The sequence below is a fragment of the Tinamus guttatus genome, unplaced genomic scaffold (assembly GCF_059628265.1).
Source record: "Tinamus guttatus ecotype Peru unplaced genomic scaffold, ASM5962826v1 Tinamus_guttatus_pri_ptg000291l, whole genome shotgun sequence".
NCBI classification, from domain to species: Eukaryota; Metazoa; Chordata; class Aves; order Tinamiformes; family Tinamidae; genus Tinamus; species Tinamus guttatus.
The window spans coordinates 2442809-2463573 of NW_028288825.1; the positions used below are offsets into that span (position 1 = coordinate 2442809).

Consider the following 20765-nt stretch of genomic DNA (forward strand, 5'->3'; position numbering starts at 1 on the left):
AAAGCAGTGAACGATACTGCATTTGTGATGCCTGCAGGCACTATCTTCTGTGGTCTGATGGATATATCACTACCCTTAGCTCAGAAGAAGGTGGTTTTATCCCAGTTTTGCCAGGAGACTGCATCACCTCGGCTCATCCCAGGTCTATACTCTGAGGTATGTGACTATCTGCTCTCCGACTTCTCCTTATTCCTAATTTATACACCACGTAGCACAGGTTACCCAGAACTGGGGGTGTTTCTGGGTCCCCCTACAACATATTTGTGATAAATCCTCCGAGCCCATTCATCAGTACTGTGTGGAGAGGACTTTGTGACAGGAGTATTAAGCTACCGAATTGTACCATGTTTGTGCTGTGAAAAGGTAAGAAAATGGAGCTGACAGCAGCTCTGCTCTTGGCAAGGCAGTGAGGCTGCCTTAATTAAAGCTAATTGTAGCTTTCCATCACATTAAATTGTAACACAATTTTTCAGGTTGGTCCGTAGGCAAGTTGCACTAGCTAGTCCCCTCCCCGCTTCTCAAAATGTTAGATGACACATTTGTTTTTCTGCTTGTACAATATGCAAAAACAGACGCTCGCAAATGCCTGCATGGACAGGATGCCCCGAGGGCTGTGTCAGACAAACACGGTCCCTGGGAGCCGGGGTCTGCAGGCTCAGCCAGCTGCGTGCTGGGAGCCCGTTGCACATGGCAAACACAGCTCCTGTGAGCACTGAGCAGGGCTGCCACACTGCGGGGTGGATGGTCCCATCCACGAGAAGGAATGAGCCCTGCAAGGTGGGGTTTCTTCTTCTGCAAAGTGCAGAACAGAACAATGATTAATTCCCCCTCAATACACAGATTTTTTCTGTGAAGAAGCTCAAGACACACTAACACCAGACACATCTAAAGAGTTCATGCCCCCATCACACTTCCAGCTAGCTTTGATTGATACCTACTTGCCTTAAGGTGAGACCTAAGTATACAAAACCATAGAGGATCCAAACACTGTTATTTATAAGATGGTATCTTTTGCAGGCTTGCGGGCAATGTAATTTAAGACCAGACCAACATCCGTGTGTTGGCAATTGTTGATCATGGTCAGACAGGTCTGTTCTGGCTCTGTCTGTGTTCCACATTACGCCCTTGGCAGATACTTTCCCCTCTTCGAGCTTCTGTATCAATGACCACAGACCTGAGACAGGAACCCAGCCTGATTAAGAGCATCACTACAGACCGGTTGTAGACTTTTTTTCCTGGCAGGATGACCAGCCAAATGGACCATTGTGTCTTCTTTCTGTGCATTTGATTTGTGGCCAAAAGCGAAATGTCAAAACAGAGAGCTATGATTTTTATTTAATAAAGGAAGCAGTAGGTTCAGCCGAAAAAGCATCTTGCAGTTGCTCATTTGATCAGTGGTGCTTGTGCATAAATAGGATTGTAAAGAGTCAAGCAGTTGAAGAGGGGTCTTTGGCTGCAATAACAGTGGGAGTATCTCTAGCAGCTTTGCTTTTATACTGATGCTAAGGAGAAAACAAAATCAACCTCCTGACAATTGTCACATTGATCCCATTTGAACTACCCTGAAGTCATTAACCTAACAGATGCTGAAGGAGAAACATTGCCACTCCATGGAAACGTTTCAAGGGACTGAATTTCCATCACAGGCTAGCTTCTCAACATCAAGGTGTCCAAATAAAACGGTTGGCCTTGCTTCTTATCAATGCTCCAGCTATTAAAAGCATCTCTTGGAGGCTACTGGGAATCAAAGAGCTCAAGTGGAATGCCCTTCACTGCCAAAAACTGATTTTGCAAGTTGCTTAGACCTTTCTGCAGCAATTCCCTGCCTGGCATGTGGGGAGGAAAATCTTGTGCTGCTTCACAGATTGTTTCTGCTTCTGAGCATTTGCACGTTGCATATTTGGCCTGTTGCTGGAGTGAGACTTTTCCTGCAACAAAGAGATGTTGCTCATGGTCTGCAGCGAGCAAGATATCACAACAAGAATATATGTGTTTTTCATGTTCACTTTGAAATGCCCCCAGGACTCTTCGATACCCCTTACCCAGGCCTGCTCCAAAAGAGCTGCTAATGTCCACACAAGTTATGTCTATCCCTGAACAGTAACCTCTTTTGGTTGTGTAGTGCTGAAATGCATTGGAAGTTGGATGGGAGCTGCGCTGGACAAGCTTGGGAAGGGCATCAGGAATGCCATTGTCATGGAGAGAGTGTATTGCCTTATTCCTTGGAAAGGTGTCTCCATTAAACTTGCTAAAGAGCAGTAGAGATGACAGTTAGCCCTTGAAACAGTGCCAGTCTGGTGACAGCATCTGCAGCTGCCCTGGGGAGGTGTGGGAAGGTCTTGAGGTTTATTCCCAGGTCTGCTGCTGCTGTGCTATGCAGACGGAGAGAAATTGTTTAACCTTTCTGTGTCTTAGCTCTCCCACCGTAAAACAATTACCCTTATACTGACGTTCTAGGACTGGTCTCGGGTGTCATGATGTGGCAAGGAAAAGTTCTCTGGGATGCTAAAAATATTCACAGACGTACGTCAATGTCAAGCATTCCCAGAGAACAGTGTTAGATGCTGCCCTTCCTCTTCTTTTTCTGCAGATGCAAGAAGAAAAATGATGGTTTTGACCACTAACTAGCTGTAGGTACAGGGCGCAATACTGAATTCCTCAAGCTGGTGGCCAGCATGGAGAGAGGACCTGTGTTGTTCTTCTAGCCCTGATCCTCTTATTGAGCTCATCAGAGCAAACTATTCAAGCTGAATGAGCAGAGAACACTTCCCTTGAAAATCCTGCATTATCAAAAGCATTGCATCTGCTTCCTAATGAGATCTATATCAACAGGAAAAGAAGAGTCTCCAGATTTTACTAGACCAATGCAAGTCACTACTCCCTGCTGCCTCAAGCACATGGATTCCTGTCTGATGCATTCATGGCCAAAGCATGTCAGCTTAATGAATCACATCTATCATTCAAGCCCTATTAATTGTCTGCAAGAGTGCTCTTACTTTGGCAAGTACGAAAGATCGAAAGCATTAACCTATGTGTCAGTGGAAAGATTTAGGTTCATGTATTTCCCTCTGATTCGAGCCAGGAACGTACACATCACCAGTTAGAGTGGTGAGGTAGTTTCATATGCCAGCACTGAAGATGCAGAGGATATCTAGCAAACTCAGCTAGTCCTGAGGGTCCTGAGCCTTGTTTCTGTGCCCGTCCTATCCCTGACTTGCCTGAGGAGTTTTCTTTCTGTGTTCCCTTCAATGACAAGGTCTTCAAAGCAAAGACATTTGTTTTTTCTTGGAGGAGTTTGATATCTCAGTCAGCTGCTTCTATCTGCTTCTATGGTTGCCATTAGAGAGTCAGAATCCACCAGTAACATCAGCCTTGTCTAAAACAAAGTAGCAAATAAGTGTGAAGCCTGTGAAGTGATAGTAAAGGAGTGTTTAATAGGATTGTGAAGCTGGACATTACAAGAGGGTCTTAGAGCCAACGTGCTCCCAGGGAGATCAAGAGGGTGAGCTTATCAGGATGGACAGAGGGGAAGGAAGAGATGGGATGCAGGATGAAATCCGTCATGCAAAGGTGGCACGAGCCCTTTTGTGTGGGGAAAAGGTCTTCAAGTATGGCCTGAAATGTCAGTGTATTGATTGCACTGGGATGACTGGCACATGTCGATATCCTGCCAAAATAATCGGGACGTATCTCATCATGCCAGGCAAGGCATCCTCAAACAAAGGGGATTGTCTGGATTCATCCCTTGCATTTATCTCCCTGGGGAAAAATCATTGCAATCTATTCTCAGTTTCCTTTATAATGTGGGAGCCAAAAGAAACGTCTTAGGTGAAAGGTGGTTTTAGACTGACATTTTTATGAGGCAATGAGTACGTTAGAAGCCTAATCCAAGAAAATGCTGAAACAGTCTCACAGTCCTTAAGACAGAGACAGACAGGGCAGGCAGTTGCTCTCACTGAGCGCGGGCAGGGGGAGAACGGTGTTCCAGAGCCTGGTGGGTCGATCAACAAATACTGTTTTAGACATGAAAATTAGAGATTCAAAATAAACCATTTTAGGAACTTTTAGAGATTGTTCTGGGAACATACATGTGCCTCTCTGTGGAAAATAGCAATTATTATGTGCTACGGGGTTCTACCCATCATTACTTCTGTATAAGTAGGCATGGTAAAGCTATTTCATTCAGCCTAGCAATTAAATGAGCCCAGTTGCTGGAGCGAGGAGCAGCGGTGTGATGAGCGACATACCAAGTGAACCTTGCCGAGGGATTAAAGCAAATTCCAACTCATTTACACACAGGTAGATCATCATTTGTTTGCTCTGTACCATATAATTACAACTAATCCAAAACTGAAGAGGAAATTAAAGCGAAAAATCAAAACTCTTTTTTTATTCTGGAAACAAAACATCAAAGAGGAATATTTTTCCTCTCAGGTCATTTTGGTTTCTGTACAAACACAGTCAGTGTGCTAAACCTATCTGAAAGCTAAACATAATGGTATGCCAAGGACTCCCTCCTGAGTTTAGCTATTTTGATCTGGGTCCACCACTGGGGTAGATTTTTAAATAACCTGTCTTTAACTGCATGCTTAATTTGCTCGTGCGGTTTCATAATAGCCTGTAAAACTGGAGCAGTGGAGAGAGCTGTTCAGAAAACAGAGGAGCTCTCCCAGCAAGGGAGACCATGCTGGTAGTAGATCCTGGATGAGCCCAGGCCAAACTGTCCCTCATTAACTGTCCTCTAATTGGTGGCAATTGAAAAAAATGCTGCAATTTAGAGAGGCATCCAGCCACTCCCATATCCTTGTATCTTGTTTATCCCAAGGAATCACAGAATAGTTGGAGTTGGAAGCAACCACTGAAGATGACCTGGTGCTCAAGCAGGGCCACCTAGAGCAAGGACTGTGTCAGGTTGCATTTTGACTCCACAACCACCCTGGGCAACCTGTTCCAATGTTCAACCTTCCTCACAGTCAGGAAGAGGTTTGTTAGGTTCAGGCAATACCAAATACCCAAATAGAATTTGAGTTTCATGTGCATGAAATGCTACTAGGTGAATCTATCTGTCTAATCTATCTAATCTACTTCTTCCCATTATACAGAAAAGAGGTTGCCAGCTATTTAGAGACCTAGAGCCAGACACTCCAGACACTCATGAGATACTGGAACGAAGTTCCCTGCAACAACTCTGCAGTCCCTTAAATCCTTTGGTGTGATAATATGTTTTTCCATTATGTAAGTCTGCATACATAAAGGGAAATGGATATTGTATTTACGCTCCCTGTAAGTCCCATTTCTGTTTAACAAAGGCTTAACTCAAAGCCAAGAATTCAAATCTTTCGGGATTTCAAAATGTAGATTTCAGAATAGGGCCTTAAATGTCTAAGGCTTGACAGATTATAGATGAGGTTTAATCATGAATCAATGTCACGGCTTACTATAGCTAGATTGAATTTTAAGAGTACCATTTGGGTATTCAGAAGGTTACTGCAGAAGTTGGCCCGGCTCATTCTCAACAGGCCCCATCAAATCATGCCTTGTTAGCCCTGACAACACGACAGATTAGTTGGTCTGAATATGTGGTTGCAAATGTCATGTTGACTTTGTGTCACTTCCTTTTTTTAATTACTAGGTTATGACCAGCGTTTTACAGAAGTCTGTGTACCTGCATCAAGTAAACTTGTAAAATGTAATAGAAATTAGTTATATGAAAACTATTTCCCACAAGTCTTGGCTGATTGACATTAGCTGCATTGCCCTCTGTTAACCCTTCATTAGGGATCATCAGCAATTCTGTTATTTTGACAAGTTCCCTGCAAGGTTGATTAACCTGTATTTATCCAGGTCATCTCATTTGGCCTTTTCCAATACTGGTCTGTAGGAGCAGCTGTGCGAAGCTTCCAGCAGCCTGGAGGAAACTCATCCACTCCCCCTTTTTACCTATTACAGAGTTTTTCTCTTCAAGCAAGCTTTCATTTCCCCTCTAAGCCAGGCTTTAGCTATAAATATTTTCTCACTCTGTTATTTATTTATATTTTCAGGTTATTTAGCAAATTCTTAAGCAGTTGCCAGTTATCATTCACATGCTGCTGTTTGAACTCCAACTGGCTCGTGATTATTTTGCCCTTGTGCAGTCAGGCTTTTGGAAAATACCACACACTCATGCACACATATACACACACACATATATATATATTTTATGCTGGTGGTTGGGCATTACTGTATTTGAAGCCTTGAAAAGTCTTCCTCAGCTGTCTGGCTGATACAGCAATGCACAGAAAAGTGCTCTTCACTTTTTCCATTTAGTTTTAGAGTTTAGCAGAGTCTCAGTACATTAATCACAGCTCTGCACACACCCGCCCAGCTCCCCATGCATCTTCCCTGCTGTTAGCTAAGCATGAGAGTTGTCTGGCTGAATTTTGTGCATGCCAGGAGGTTCTTGTGTGCCAAAATTACACCCCAGCAGAAAGCCAGAAGGAGATTTAGTTTAATATTTAATGTTTCCATAGGAATCAGCTGTGTGTGTCTGCCACATGATGCAGAGGTTGTCATGGCACAGAGCCTCAGCCTGGAGCAGGAAGGGAGAAAGCAAACACGCATCACTCGCCGAGTTTAGCACTGTGGAAAAATCCATATAAAACATGCCTTTTCCTTCAGAGAGCTGGGCACAACTCGAATAACTTGAGCCTCTGCATACAGTGCCTTTGAAAGCAAAAGAAAAAAAAAGAATTGCTTTCACTTAAAAAAAAATTTAAAAAAAGGAGAAAGCCCAGGCGTGTTTGTGAACACTGAGTATCTCAGGTGCTTCTAATGCCCATTGGGCTTACATTAGGAAAGCAGAGCTGCAGCTGCGGGCTGCCCTCCCAAAGACATGTCCCTGCAGGGATTGGAGACATTCCAGGTGATGGAATTGGGCTCCTGCCTCCTTTAGTGCCTTCAGAGGCTCCGGGATCAACAGACAGGCACAAATATTGACTACCATGAGCCAGCGTCCTGTGCGTGTGTGTGTGTGCCAAAGTCACAACACTGGACATACTTTCCCAGCCAGATGATCCTCCATCCCTCAAAACATGGGAGAACAGCCAGGAGAGAGGTACCCCAGTCCTTTCATGGGGCTTTCAGGACAATTTTGTGATTTCAGCAGCAAACAGGTCTGTTTTTTTTGGCATCCCGGTAGGCAAGTGGAAGAAGCTTTGCCTCCAGGATGCCTGTTTGGACCCCCACACCATTACTAGGATCAACTTTATCCTGCATTCATGTTCATGAGCCTGGGGCTGAGCCATGGAGTAGCTGGGACTGTTTTTGCTCCATGGGCAGCACACAGAAGCCACAGGGGTAGGACAGGAGAACAAGAGCCACAAGGCAGCTGGTTTTAGCACCGCAAGTTTGCAGGATGAACCCAGCAAAGAGGAATGGCTGCAGCCCTCCAGTTTGGCACAACCCAAGGGCAAGACCCAGAGAAACTCTCAGGAGCTGCACAACCTTCCCCAGCGTTTGGACTCCAGCCATAACGTGAAGCCATTTCTTGTCATTCTTCCCAACTGAAATGCTCATCATGGTGGGGTTTTCTGGCTGCATAGCAGAGAAATAGGTGCATCCTCTAACAGACGTGGAAAGAAACACCTCCCAAGCACATGTTCCAGATGGACAAAACTCCTCTTTCTCTAGTAGGAAGGCAACACCACTACAACACTCAGTACATTAGGAGAAGACATCCTCTCCCTTCAAGACCAAACCCCTTTTGCATGCAACGACTGCAAGGAAAACAACAGCAGGTTTGCAAGTTCATCATTTGTTTCTCTTAAAATCACCATAGATAAGTGCATTTTCTAGCTGAGTCTTGATTAGTCTCCTTTTTAGGGGAAGATATGGCACTCATTGCAGTAACTTTGCCCAAACTCCCCTCCGGAAGAGGAGACACGCAGACCTCACGCGCCCCGAGCTCGCTACCATACAGCACTCAGAGCTCTGATTAATTTGCTGGACGCCTACAACTCCTTTTCCCCTCTTGCTCCCTGCATGATCAAAAGCCAAGCCTTGTAAATCAACTCTGTAAACAGAAATATCCCTCTTCCTTGAATGCAATTATTATTTAGAAGAAGGAGGCTGTCGTTTTAAGAGGCAGAAAGCCTGTTTCATCTGCAGGGACTGACTGTGATGCCAGACGCTTGTTACCATAACAGTTTTTCTTCTGTCCAAAGTTTCAGGGCAAAAGTAAAAATATCTCATATAGATTATTATTGTACATTTTTTTGCCCTGCTAAGATCATTTGCAGGGCCCCAGACACTCTTCCTGCTGCATAACATCTATGAAGTATTTTTATTTCCATAGAGAAGTGCACTGCAGGGGCTGGCTAACACCCCTCCCTGAAACCAGAGCTCCCTTTGGTTGTGCTCAGATTATAACTAAAAAGAGGCAGTGAGCAATGGGAGAGGAGATGTGTCACCCCCCTAGGGAGAAGGGCACTTTACCAATGTCCCCCACAGCCACCAGCAGGACCAGGAACCAGGCTCAGATCTTTGAGTTGCCATCCCAGGGCTTTTAGCATTTCTGTTTGCACTTTTGCTTGCATTGATCCTCCTTGCAAAGCCATAAGCAAGGCAAAGCAGCTCCTATCTCTCAGCAAGGCTAATAGATGCTTTTTACTAATGGAATTACATATTAGTTACATTAATTACAAATATTTGCCAGAGCTCTGGGTAAAAAAAGGAAAGGAATAAAAAGAAGATTTTTTTAGGTAGCATCCCCAACTTGCTCTGTGTTGCTCTGGTTCCCAAGCAGGCATTCCAGAGGCAGCCTAGGAAAGCCTGTCCCTTCCACTCAGCACCTCAAAAAACCATGTGCAGCGGTGGATTTTCAAAAGGTGCAGTGCACTATAGCCACCTGGTAGCATTAGGTAACAGCACCAGCGTAGAACTGCTCCCCCACCAGAAGCCATCTGCAAGCAATTTGAGTTGTTGATTATATAGCCCTGGCCCACCTACAGCTTTAAATGTTCTGTGTGGTTGTGCTTTTATTGTGCCAGGATGTGTCAGTATACGCCAGACTGCTTCCCACCTGCAAGGGCACCAACCTCGAGCACGTGTGTCCGCGCCGGGACCGCGACGTGAGCCGCGATGCAGGACAGCTGAGGAGGCTTCCACGGGGTTTGGAAAGGGAGAGAAGCTCCCGAGACACCCTCCTGCCTCATCCTTCATTGCAAAAGGTGGAGAGAGTTTCCAAACCAAGAGGCACGGCCTGGCACGCGTGCAGCGGGCAGGTACCAGGGTGCTCGGGGACAGGATGGGACAGCAGCACGTGGGGCAGCTGGCTGGGGCTGGCTATTTAAAGCCCTGCTTGGTGGCCTTGAGGGACCAAGGGCAGCCACCTTTCCTCCCTGGTGTTCTGGAGGCCCAATGCAGGGAGCAATGCACTTTTTTCACAACAGTTAAAAATGACCAAATTTGCAATTTTGTTGTGCATCTTCCTTGCTGTTGTCAGCAGCCCCCACTCTTCCTGCAGGATTTGCATGCTGTCCGGGCTGGCAGCAAGGCTGGAGGCTGCTTGGAAAAGGCTCCCTCCACTTCAGAGACAGTCTCCGCACTTCCATGCATGCCCTTGGCACACACTGCCTTAATTAACTGCAGTTAATTAGAGTAGTCAGTGATTTTGTCTTGGAGCTGACTCTGTGAAATAGTGGCAACTTGCAGCCTAGCCCTTCCTTGGCTGTCACGGGAACATCAATGTGGGGTTGGCCGGCAAGTAAGTAGGGATGGGAAAGCACTTGGAAAGCACCACTTTATTCCTGAGATTTGCTCCAATTACGTTTTTATAGGAGCAAAATGATATTGTTTTTCTTTTTCTTTTTTTTTTTTTTTTTGCAGCAGGGATCCTCTGCTAGCACTTGTCCCTTACCTGAGGTCAGTGCAAGGCAGTTCCAGTGCTGCAGCACCCCAAGGGACATCGGCCACGTCTGCAGCGAGTGCACGAAAGCCCAAACTGCTCTGGGTCTGTTTTGGGGAGTTTTGTTTCCCTTCTGCTGCCTGAAAAGATGCTGAAATTGCCTAAAGAAAAATTATTTCCATCTCACCACAGCACTTTCCCTCTTGGCTGGAACAGTGACTGTGGTTTTGGGTCTGCGGTTTTTGATTCTTCTTTTTTTTTTTGAGCATGAATTTTTTGGTCTTTGTTTCCATCATTGTGAGAGGCACTGTGCAACCCACCAGACGAGCTGCAAGTGCTAAGGGAACTGTAGCAGGATGAAAGATCAGGAACCCGGCACAAGTTGATGCAAGCAAAAACCAAGAATAAAAGCCCTGCTTTTGCAAACACCCTCACTGCTGGGCTTCATAAGGAGTCGGGCGGACATTCACTGTTTCATTTGGATTCCAGCTAGGAAGCTGCAGCAGCCACCGACGACTAAAAACCTGGATGAACAGCAGCTTTCATATTATGAAACTTTCTAAGCAGCAACAAGGAAACTAAGAGCCGGGGAATTCTGACTCACGAGGTAAGTTAAAAGAATGGGAGAAAAAATGCTATTGATGCGGGGAACCGAGCGTTCCCACCCTGCAGAAGCAGCTTGGGTGCATCCCACAAAAGAGGTGCTCCCTGCTCCATCTCCCTTTGCTTCTGCAGCAGGCAAGAGAAGTGCAAGGCCGGGTTATTGCTGGGCTGGCTTTGGTTTGTCGCTGCTGACGCTCCTCACGTCACTAATGGCCCTTTAGGCGGCACGGCGGGCGCTTCCCGCGGCAGCCGAGCGGCGGGACGGTGCCCTGTCCCGTGGCGTTGCGGCCGTGTTGCCACGGGACAGGGCACCGTCCCGCCGCTCGGCTGCCGCAGCGCTGAGCCCAGCCGGAGAGGAATGAACTCCGCTTCCTGGAGCGCTCCGCAGACCTGGAAACTTTCACGGCATTGCGTCTCCCGCCTCGCCGGGAAGCTCTTTCCGTGCAGGAATGCACCGCGGCGCCAGCCGGAGCGTCGGCCGAGCGGAGGAGCCCGGCAGGACCGGGGACCGGAGCGGCTCCCACGGACCCGGAGCATTTAACTGCTGCGGGGAACGCTCTCCCCGTGCTGTTTGGGCATGGAGGAACCCAGGTCCCCAGCACGACGGAGCCATCGATGGCCTGTTCTGGGAGGACGGAGTTTCCGCTGGGAAAGGTGCACTGGGTCCAGGCCAACTTACTTCATCCGAGCGGTTGCCCCGCAGATGACTTCACTGTATCGTGTGCCGCTGCTCAGCAGGGCTGAGTCACTGTCTGTGCAAACGGGACCACGTTCAAGGACCTCCCTGGCTTCAGGACATGCTCCTGGCATGGGGCATGTGGGCAGGGAAGGGGGAATAGGAGTAAGAACTAGTTCTTTAAGAACCGGTGGCTCCTTTTGCTTCACATTTGTGCTGAGATAGAGCCAGGCAATGCAGTGTCAGAGGAAGGTTTAGGTGCCTGCATGCACACATGCACTTCCATGCTTGCACAGCCCGTTTGTCCATAAAAGCCAAACAATTCCGGAGTTTGAGCTGGGTGCAGGAGCAGTTTCCTTGGGAGCCTGGTCTTTCCTGGTGGGCAGGTTGTGCGTGGGAGGAGGATGCTGGTCGGAGCATGCAGGAATCACCGATTGCTGCTCCAGGGCTGCGCGCTTGTGGAAGTGCAGGGGCACAGAAGGATTAAGGCAACTTACTCGCATTGGAAGCAGGTTTAGGTAAAAAAAAATACAGATAATTAGAGATGGAGCAATAATCCCACTGACCCGTGGCTGGCTAAATGTTCACCTAGCCCCTTGCAAGCTGCAGATGCAGGTGGATATTCCTGCTCCTCTCCATGGCCGGATCCTGGGGTTGCCTCCGTGCCTGCCCAGGGCTTGCTGGCCGCATGAGCCTCGAGCTGCCCTGGCTTTCCCAGCTCCTCTTCCGAGCATCTCCAGTGTGTCATATAAACACTGCGGCCAAGCAGGCCTTAGCAGAGGTCATCTGCCGGCAGTGGAAAGTTTTAGACCGCGCTGCTTTGGGGGATCCAACCACTCCTATCTGCAAGCTCTCCTGGCTGCAGACGTGTTCCCGGCGCTCCCTTTGCTCCAAGGATTTTGGCAGTGGAATCGCGCCAGAGGAGAGGAGCTGCCCCGGGCTGTGCCGCGAACGGCTGCGGTCGGACAAGCCGCCCTCAGGACTCTGCCTTGGAAAAAAGCACGGGCTCTGTCAGCCTCTCGTGGCTTCTCGACAATGAATTGTTCATGAGGAAATTCTAGATTCTCCTGGGGAAAAAATAAATCCCTTGCAAACCGCCTCCAAGAGGAAGTCAGCGCTCAGACAAAACCAGCCCCAACGCTCCCTTGTTTCCTGCGCTGGGCATGCGAGGCAGTCTGGAGCCCTGAGCAGATCGGGACTTGCAAGAAGACAAAAGGTAAAAAAAAATTAAAAAAAAAAAAAAAGGCAGAATTGGAGTATTTTCCATCATTGGAATGATGCCGAGGTTTGCGGCTGACGCATCCATGTGTTTTCCATCTCTACTGTGCGAAAAGGGCTTTAGCCTTAACTGCACTCTTGGGTTGCTAGTCAAGATGTATCACTAATTAAAACGGGCAGAGGCTGAGGTTGTCCTGTGTGCAGGGGATCTAAAGCAAAGATAGTCATAGTTACTGTACTGAGGGAAGCCCTAGCAGTAGTGGGGAGCAGAACATGAGCAGAAAAGCCAAGGAATTGCTTGGGGATCCAGACAGTTTCTGCCTCCCGAAGCCTCAGCGTTGCGGCGTGTGGTCTCGGTACATGCAATAGTTGGGTTTCCTCTGCAAGCACCGCTGTGAGGTGAGGCCCTACCTCCAAGAGGCAGGTTTGGGTGAACCTCTGCCTTCAATGTGCAAGGGGACAAGCCCTCCGAGCCCCACAGGGACTCGCAATGCCCAAGGCAACGCATGATGCCCGTAGGGCAGAGCAGACCCACAGGTTGGCCAACGTTGGCGTTTGGCCAAGGGTTAGGGTTAGTGTTGCCAACCCTGGGGAACAGCCCTTGGTCGAGGCTCCAGGCTACCTTGTCCTGCAGCTGATGGATGCAGAGATGCAGGATCACAAGGAAGGACTTTTTTCCCTCTTTTGCAGAGCAATTTAGCTACTTTTGCAGGTGTTCCTGGGATTTCTTGTCATTTTTGTTGCCCAGATTTGTTGTTTTATAGGGAAGTGTTAAAATTCCTTAATGCAAGGGGTCATTAAAAACCTTGGCATGAGTAAGTACACCTCATACATAAAACTGCCTTTGAATTATGAGTAAACTTAACCATGAACTATTAAAAAGAAAAAAGAAAAAAAAATGCTTTTTCTAGCTCTAATAGCATCAAGAGAATATATTTGAATAAGAAGCTGAATGCAGGAAGAAAGAACCACTTCATTTAACACGCTGAGCTGAAACTAATGGTTTCTGCACTTCCCTAGCAGTGTTTTTGTGGCATCTCAAAAACCCTGCGTGGAAAGAGCTTAGCATTTTCTGCTGGCATAGACACTGGGAATGCCAGGTGTTGCTGGAAATTCAGCATTTCAGATGCAGGTTGTTAATGGCAGGCAAAAAAAATGGGTAAATAAAAAGCTTGTTGAATTTTGTTTAGTGCAGGGTGTTTTTAAGGTCAATGCAGAACAAGAATATACTATTCAGTCCTATATTCTGGCCTGGACTGAACTTGACAGTAATGATACAGCAGTGTCCTTAGTGCAATAGCATTCTCACCAGTGCCCTGCCAGTGCAGGTGGGTTTTATTAGGTTTGTATTGCTCCTTCTGTTTAGAAAAAAAGAGCATTCACATGAAAAAGGGATCCGAACAATGGGAATGCTTGAGTTTATTGCAAGAAGATGGACATTTTCATTAGACTTTTTTTTTTTTCTGCTTTGGGTCAGACAGAAATATCTGAGCGCAGCCCTTCTGCTAATATTTTAAACCTGTCTTTCTACTCAGTGATTCAGAGGAGGAAAAAAAGGGGACAGAAGAATCAAACAGTGTTTTTAACCTTAGCTAAAGGCAGCTTGAGTCAAAGGAACTTTTTGTTAAATTTAAGTAGTCCTCCTTTGGTAACATTTATTCTAACTTGATCAAAAACACAAATAGCCATCATCATTGTGGCATACACCCCAAGCCAAAACCCATTGAAATTAATTGCCTTTTCATCAGGTTCAGATGTCTCATTTCATGGTTCGTAACTTTTCATTTTGTTTGCCAAAATATCGTTAAAGCCAGATATGCCCCTTTAGCACATGGAGAAATTTGGCTTCCTGATATTAATTTTTACATTTTTATCATTGGTTTTTGTCCTGTTTCTGCTTCCAGGGGCCACAGGCTGTGCTGTGTTTCACGGTTTGGAGTGGGGAGGCTTGAAAGTGTTATAGGAACAGCAAACTGTTCACCTTGGAATTGTCTTTTGGAACACAACTGGCTGAGAAACAGCGTCCAAAAGCTTTTTAGTGAACATCTGATGTCCCACTTTGGTGGTGAGGATGTGTCAATGTCAGAGCCCGCAGACAAGTCTGCCTTGCTGACAGACAGCAAACATTAAGGCATTAGCAGCAAAATCTCCAGCTGACAAGAATTTTGGGGATGTGGAAGCTTCTCAAAGTGCAGATAACAGCTCCGTATGCCCTTCCATATATTATTTCTGAAAAGCAGTGTTTGACGTGAGAGCTGAGCTTAAAGGGCAGGACCTGCGTGCCTGGTGCCTGGGAAAGGTCAGAGACCAAGAGCTCTTGTCTGGCCATGCAGCGTTACAGCAAACTTCCTGGGTCGCAAACATTTTGCAAAAGCTTCAGAAATGTCAAAATAATTTCCTTTTTCTCTTGCACTGCAGCAAGCTTTTCAGCTGAAGCATTTCAAGCTACTAAAGTATTTGCAAATGAACCCAAGCTAGAAAAGAGTCAAAGAGGCTGAAATGAAGGAGAGAGGGGGAAAAAATAAAAAACACAACAGTTTGGAGAGAGGGAGGCCTAAGTTCATGCTCTGGTCCTCAGGTGAAACATTTACAGGCTCCAAAGTTTTCTCCCAGCTGTTCCATTAAGATGTCTGGGTGCTTGTTGTCATCTCTGGGTTTTTCTCCCTGACACGAAAAACGAGTTGTGAGATGAACCAGGCTGCAATTTGCAGGTTCCCGGCATGGAAAGCCAAGGCAGTAATTTATGCTCCCAGTTTTCATCAGTTGTTTTCAGGATGTTCCTGTCCATCTCTCGCGAGGTAGCGTGAAGGATGACCGAGCAGGGACGGACTCGCTCCGCAGGCTCGGGGCGTTCCGTGCGGTGCTAATGCATCATTTTAGGCACTAACGAGCATGTCACATCGGTGTGTGCGGGAGGACGGATGGCCCTCCGGTGCAGTCGGAGTGATGCTCGGAAGAGGCAGCTTCCCAGATCCGCACTCCCGGGTGAGTCATGCCCGTATCAGACCCAATCCGAGTCTGTCGTTCGCTGTCTCCTGGAGAGGATAAACCTGCCCTACTGAGGGCAAATCCATCATTGCTGCACATGACAAAATAAGGTCACAATTATCTCTAAGGAAAAAAAAAAAAAAAAAAAAAAAGAAGAAGGCTGAAAATGATCCCAAGCTTTATCTCACAGATCTTACACTTTTAGTTCCATCTTCTTATCTTTTGTCTCTTTCTTTGAGGTATCATATTTGACATCCTTGCCACCATAAGGGTTATTCTGGCTTCTCCTTTGAAATATGTCTCAAATCCTTTTTCTCCAGACTGATATGATTTCCTTACAAACCCAGGTCTGTTCTCTTTGCTTTTGCACATTTTGCTTCCTCTGTTCTGAGGTTTTCCCTTCATCTGATCTCCAGTTCCATACTAAATCTTTCAAATATAATCCTGTATTGTTGAAGTCATTTTATTTTCGAATAGTCATGACTCCTTTCTCTTTCCACTTATTTTTTTCTTTTTATGTGTTTTCCTGTTCTCTTAACTGTTATGAGTAGAGTTGAAGTCCAAAATTCTGTTTATTGGCATCTATCGTGTGGATTTCACAGAACCACAGATACTGCAAACTAAATACATTTCTGCTGTGTTCTTAAACCACTCAAATACCTTCAGTACGGAGGAAAATGGCTAATACATGCACAGAAACAAGGCTTAGGTTAGCCCTACAAACCTTCACAGTTCTGCCTATTTCTGCAAGATTACACAGTTTTGGAATGTAAAAACCAGAAGGAAAATGGGGAGAAGGGAAAGAGAATCAGTTCTAGGGTGTTCAGGACTGATGGAGTTTTTGTCCAGTTGGCCTCATTTTTTCCAAATGTAATTTCTAGCCGATAACTAGAGTTATAATTCTTCAAGAATCATGCAAGTAGCCACAATCTCTTCAATGGGTGCTCAGATTAGAGTAATATAAAATGTGCACAACCTGAACAGTGATTTTTTTTTACCTAGGCTTTTTGTCTTTAAGTCACTTGGTGGATGACTTCTAAAAATAGGAAAGTCATTTATCTTAAGGAGAATAATGGCCTATAAAACATAGAGGAAATTTCTTCGTATTTATAAATCCTTTCCTCATGTTGTGAATAACCTTTTTAATGAATGCTCTTTCTCCTTCATGAAGGTATTATGAGCAAGTATGTCCTCAGATTTGAGATGTCCTATACTTCATTCCCAGGTTATGGACTACCCACTCTCCTGAGAAGGACTAAATAGTCTCTAATCCCATGGACGATGTTGGTCCTAATTGCCTGGAACTCCTAGTGAGCACGGGATCTTCTTTAGACATTATGCAAATGCAAAAACTCCATCTAGAGTTCAGAATAGATCCTAAAAAAAGAACTGCTGGATCCCAAATGGTCTCTACAGTGCAAGCTTTCTGTTTTGGTCGCATATGGATTGCTTAGTTAGGATCTTCTAGCTATTTGCACTTACATAGCACCTCTGTTCCTATTTGGCAGTACAAAGATTGCTTAAAAAGGCAGAATGAAAATTTTAAAAGACTAATGAAAACAAGAATTCTGGTCCCGAACACAGATATAAAAAGAATATTAATCCTTTCTCAGACTTGTACCTAGAATGAGGTGCAATTATGAATAGAAAGATTATTTGAGGTTGTGACAGATTTGATGAAAGAACATTCAGCTGCTGTCAGAAGCAAAGTTATTATATTGCTGCTAATAAGTATTCATCAGATTTCTGGGGAGTTGCATTACACCAAATAATAAAAGGTGTGAATGTCAGCTCTTTTGGGGCAGGTAAGAACTAGAAGAAAGCAGCTCCCAGGAATGCCAATCCAAACCCCTTGTCTCTGTTGACCTTTTTTTTCCATATTCTCTAGGCTAGTCCATTTTCTGCCCAGTGAAGCCTTGGTAAAGCTCCAGCCTAGGAAACCCTCCATCCTCTGCCTCATTCACAATGGTCTGAAACCAGAGGGTCCTTCTGTGTGCCTTGTGTTAGTTCTGACACCCAGGACATCTAACCACTATCTTCCCGGCCAATTCCAGGAATTAAAGCTAGTAGGAGAGGAATTGTAAAAGCCTGCTCCCAGACTGAAGTCAACAAGAGCCCATCTGACTAATTGGACTTTGGAGAAGGTCCAGAATGGCACAATTCCAAAATCTGCCTTGCGTGAAACACCACTGCAAGCGCTAGAATGAAACTGGTTATGCACGATAGGAGGATTCCTTCCCCTGTCTCCGTCTCTGGTCCCATTCCAGGATGGGTGCTGATGAGGAGCTAGTGGAAAACTCACCTTCTGTTCTCCACCTGGAACGTTTTCTGTCCATTCACTTCATCCACTGCTCATGGTCTTTGGAGCCTGCCAGCAACAATTGAAAATGTAATAGCAGAACCCCAGAAGTGGTGTTTGAGCAGAGCAAATCCCCGTTTGATCTGTGTTTGTTGTAGCTATTTGGCTTTCCACTCTGCACATTAACAAATGCCAGTAGGAACTGTACACGGAATTTCTCCTAGAAACAGCAAAGGGCTATGGCCAAAGACATGAACTACTTGGCTAGGTCACCTTGGAAAGCACTTAGCAGCGAAAGACAGAGAAACTATTCAAAGAGATATATTAGTTTAGTTTACCTTAGTTTCTCTTCATGTTTGTCCTTCAAAAAAAAAAAAAAAAGATTAGAGGGTTTGTTATGATGTTTGTTATTAGAGGGTTATTTAAATCAAGTTTCATTTCCTCCATCTGAATTTGCAATTTTAGGACAACGATACAAAAAATGGTCACTAACAGCTGCACTTTGTGCATTTCACCCAGCGCCTTTCACAACATCAAGGAGCACGTGTACCTTGTCTACAGCGTGCTCCTGGTTTCCTCAAGCATCCCAGCCTTAGCTCCTTGACCCAACAGTTGTTTCTTCTGTGTGTACCTCTTGGGGGCCTTTTAACAGATACCTCCATGGTCAGCAGCGCAAGACAGGGGTTGCCTTTTCTGTCGCTTGCAACCAGTTGGGGCATCTTGGTGCCACTACAAGCTAATAATTAATCACAAGAAGGGCACCTTGCAGTGACATTAACGGATGGCCCATGGCTTGCTCTGGTTTGCATCACCGCGTTAATCGTTTCTGTTCTTGGCCCGCTCCAGCTGGCTCGGCCCGGGGAAGATGCGCGCCGCGGTGCTCGTGCTCCTGCTGTCCGTGGCCGACGTCGGCGCCTCGACGGACACGGCGCAGCCGGGACGGGGGCCTCGGCGCCTCTCGTGCGTGCGGTGCTGCCGCCCCTCGGAGCAGCCCGTCCCCGTCACCTCCTCGCGCTACACGAGGATGAGCAATGACCCTGCCTACTCGCTTCCCAAAGTGCAGCCCACGATAGATATCACCATCCTCAAAGGTGGGTAAAGAGGACTGTCCTGGGGACATCCTGCCAGTCTGCTGTCCTTGTTTTGTGAAGAGAAGGCTGAGAGGGGATCTAATCAGTGTCTATAAGTACCTCAAGGGAGAGAGTGAAGAGGATGGTGCTGGTCTCTTTTCAGTGGTGGCCACTGACAGAACTAGAGGTAATGGCCACAAACTGAAACACCAAAAGTTCCACAGGAACTTAAGGAAAATTTTTTTAACAGTGAGGGTGCCAGAGCACTGGAACAGGCTGCCCAGAGAGGTTGTGGAGTCTCCTTCTCTGGAGATCTTCAAAACCCGCTTGGACGCAGCCCTGTGCCACGTGCTCTAGGTGACCCTGCGTGTGCAGGGGTTGGACTAGATGATCCCTAGAGGTCCCTTCCAACCTTCAGCATTCCATGATTCTATGATTCTATGTGCCACTCACCATTGCTGAGAAACCTGTTTTGTATTATTTACTGAACCAAAAATGTCAAAGGGTGATATGACACGGGTTATAAATGTCTGCAAGCAAGAAGAGGTCCCGAGAAAGTCCTAATCCATCAGAAAAAGGCAATGTGAAACTGCATCACTGGAAGTTCAGGTTAGACCACACAAGAAACCAGCTGCAAATGTTATCTCAGAACTACTAAGTGGTAGAATAAGGTATAAAGAACAAGGAAGCACACTCACTTTTTCCATATCACATTTTCGTGGCATGGAGGCGCTGTTAAAAACCTCACTAACTAGGAGCTTGTTGGTGTCATTAGGACTGCCCACACCTGGGACCTGCTGGCAGGAGCAGCTTGTTCATGCAGCAAGTGGCACTCGGTAAGAGAGCATCACCTCCTGATGATGCAAAGCTGAGGTTTAGAAGGGGACCAATGTCCAACTAATGCCATCTAGATACCTGTGGTTTCAAAATGGTGTTTTAGCAGGTGCTTTGTGGTTGTCTCCAGCTGGATGTGTCTGCAGCTAGGGCTGCACATGTCTGAGACTGACAAGTTTTCCCTTTATGCTCACAGGTGAGAAGGGTGAAATGGGAGAAAAAGGGTACCCCGGAGCAGTGGGAAAGGAAGGAGAGAGAGGCCTACGTGGCTTTAATGGACGAAAGGGCCAAAAAGGTCAGCCTGGTCCACAAGGCCATTCCTGCAAGCAGCTCTATGCTGCTTTTTCAGTGGGTCGCAGAAAACCCCTTCACAGCTCAGACTATTTCCAGCACGTCACTTTCGACACGGAGTTCGTGAACCTCTACAAGCACTTCAACATGTTCTCGGGGAAGTTCTTCTGCTACGTGCCGGGAATCTACTACTTCAGCCTCAACGTCCACACCTGGAACTTCAAGGAGACCTATCTGCACCTGATGAAGAACGAGAAAGAGGTGGCCATCCTCTACGCGCAGCCCAGCGACCGGAGCATCATGCAGAGCCAGAGCCTGCTGCTGGACCTGCAGGAAGGAGAGGAGGTCTGGGTGCGGATGTTCAAGCGAGAGCGAGAAAATGCCATCTACAGCGAGGAGGCCGATGTTTACATCATCTTCAACGGCCATCTCATCAAGCCAGCCGTAGAGTAGCTGTTCTTTGGCTTTGGGCTCCAAGCTTTGGTAGGGATTTTGTCAGCTGCATTAACGTTTTCCCTCTTAGAAGTGCGTTGTCTAGCTCCCTTGGAAGGACTATGACCAGCAGCATCTCGGTGTGCGGATGGGGTTGCCTGTGTGCATGGAGGGGTGACGTCTTGAGGTGTTGCACAGAGAAGGTTTCCATCCTCACGTGCCCATGGTGCACATGAAGCACCAGTCTGCAGCGCTGCAGAGATCCCCAGTCGCATCTCCACCCGATTAGTGTGCCCGGTCAGCAGCAAAAAATTAACCACTTGGCTCTGCTTTAAAGATGACATTTTAATTAGATCTAAGGACCATCTTCAAATACCGGTTATCTGGGTGCCAGTTAAGGAATGTAATTACTCCCACAGCATTACTAAGACGTCTTTGCAACGTGCAGTAACTGCTAATAACATGAAAAGT

General features: G+C 46.4%; 1 protein-coding gene across 1 annotated transcript; it reads left to right on the forward strand.

The window, feature by feature from the left end:
* The first annotated feature begins 9992 nt into the window (after positions 1-9992).
* C1QTNF8 (C1q and TNF related 8) lies at positions 9993-20380 on the forward strand. The gene is made up of 3 exons (XM_088527838.1): positions 9993-10490; positions 18514-18758; positions 19768-20380. Exons 2-3 carry the CDS (start codon positions 18533-18535, stop codon positions 20313-20315), a joined length of 774 nt encoding a protein of 257 aa, XP_088383964.1. The 5' UTR covers positions 9993-10490; positions 18514-18532; the 3' UTR covers positions 20316-20380.
* Positions 20381-20765: the final 385 nt, after the last annotated feature.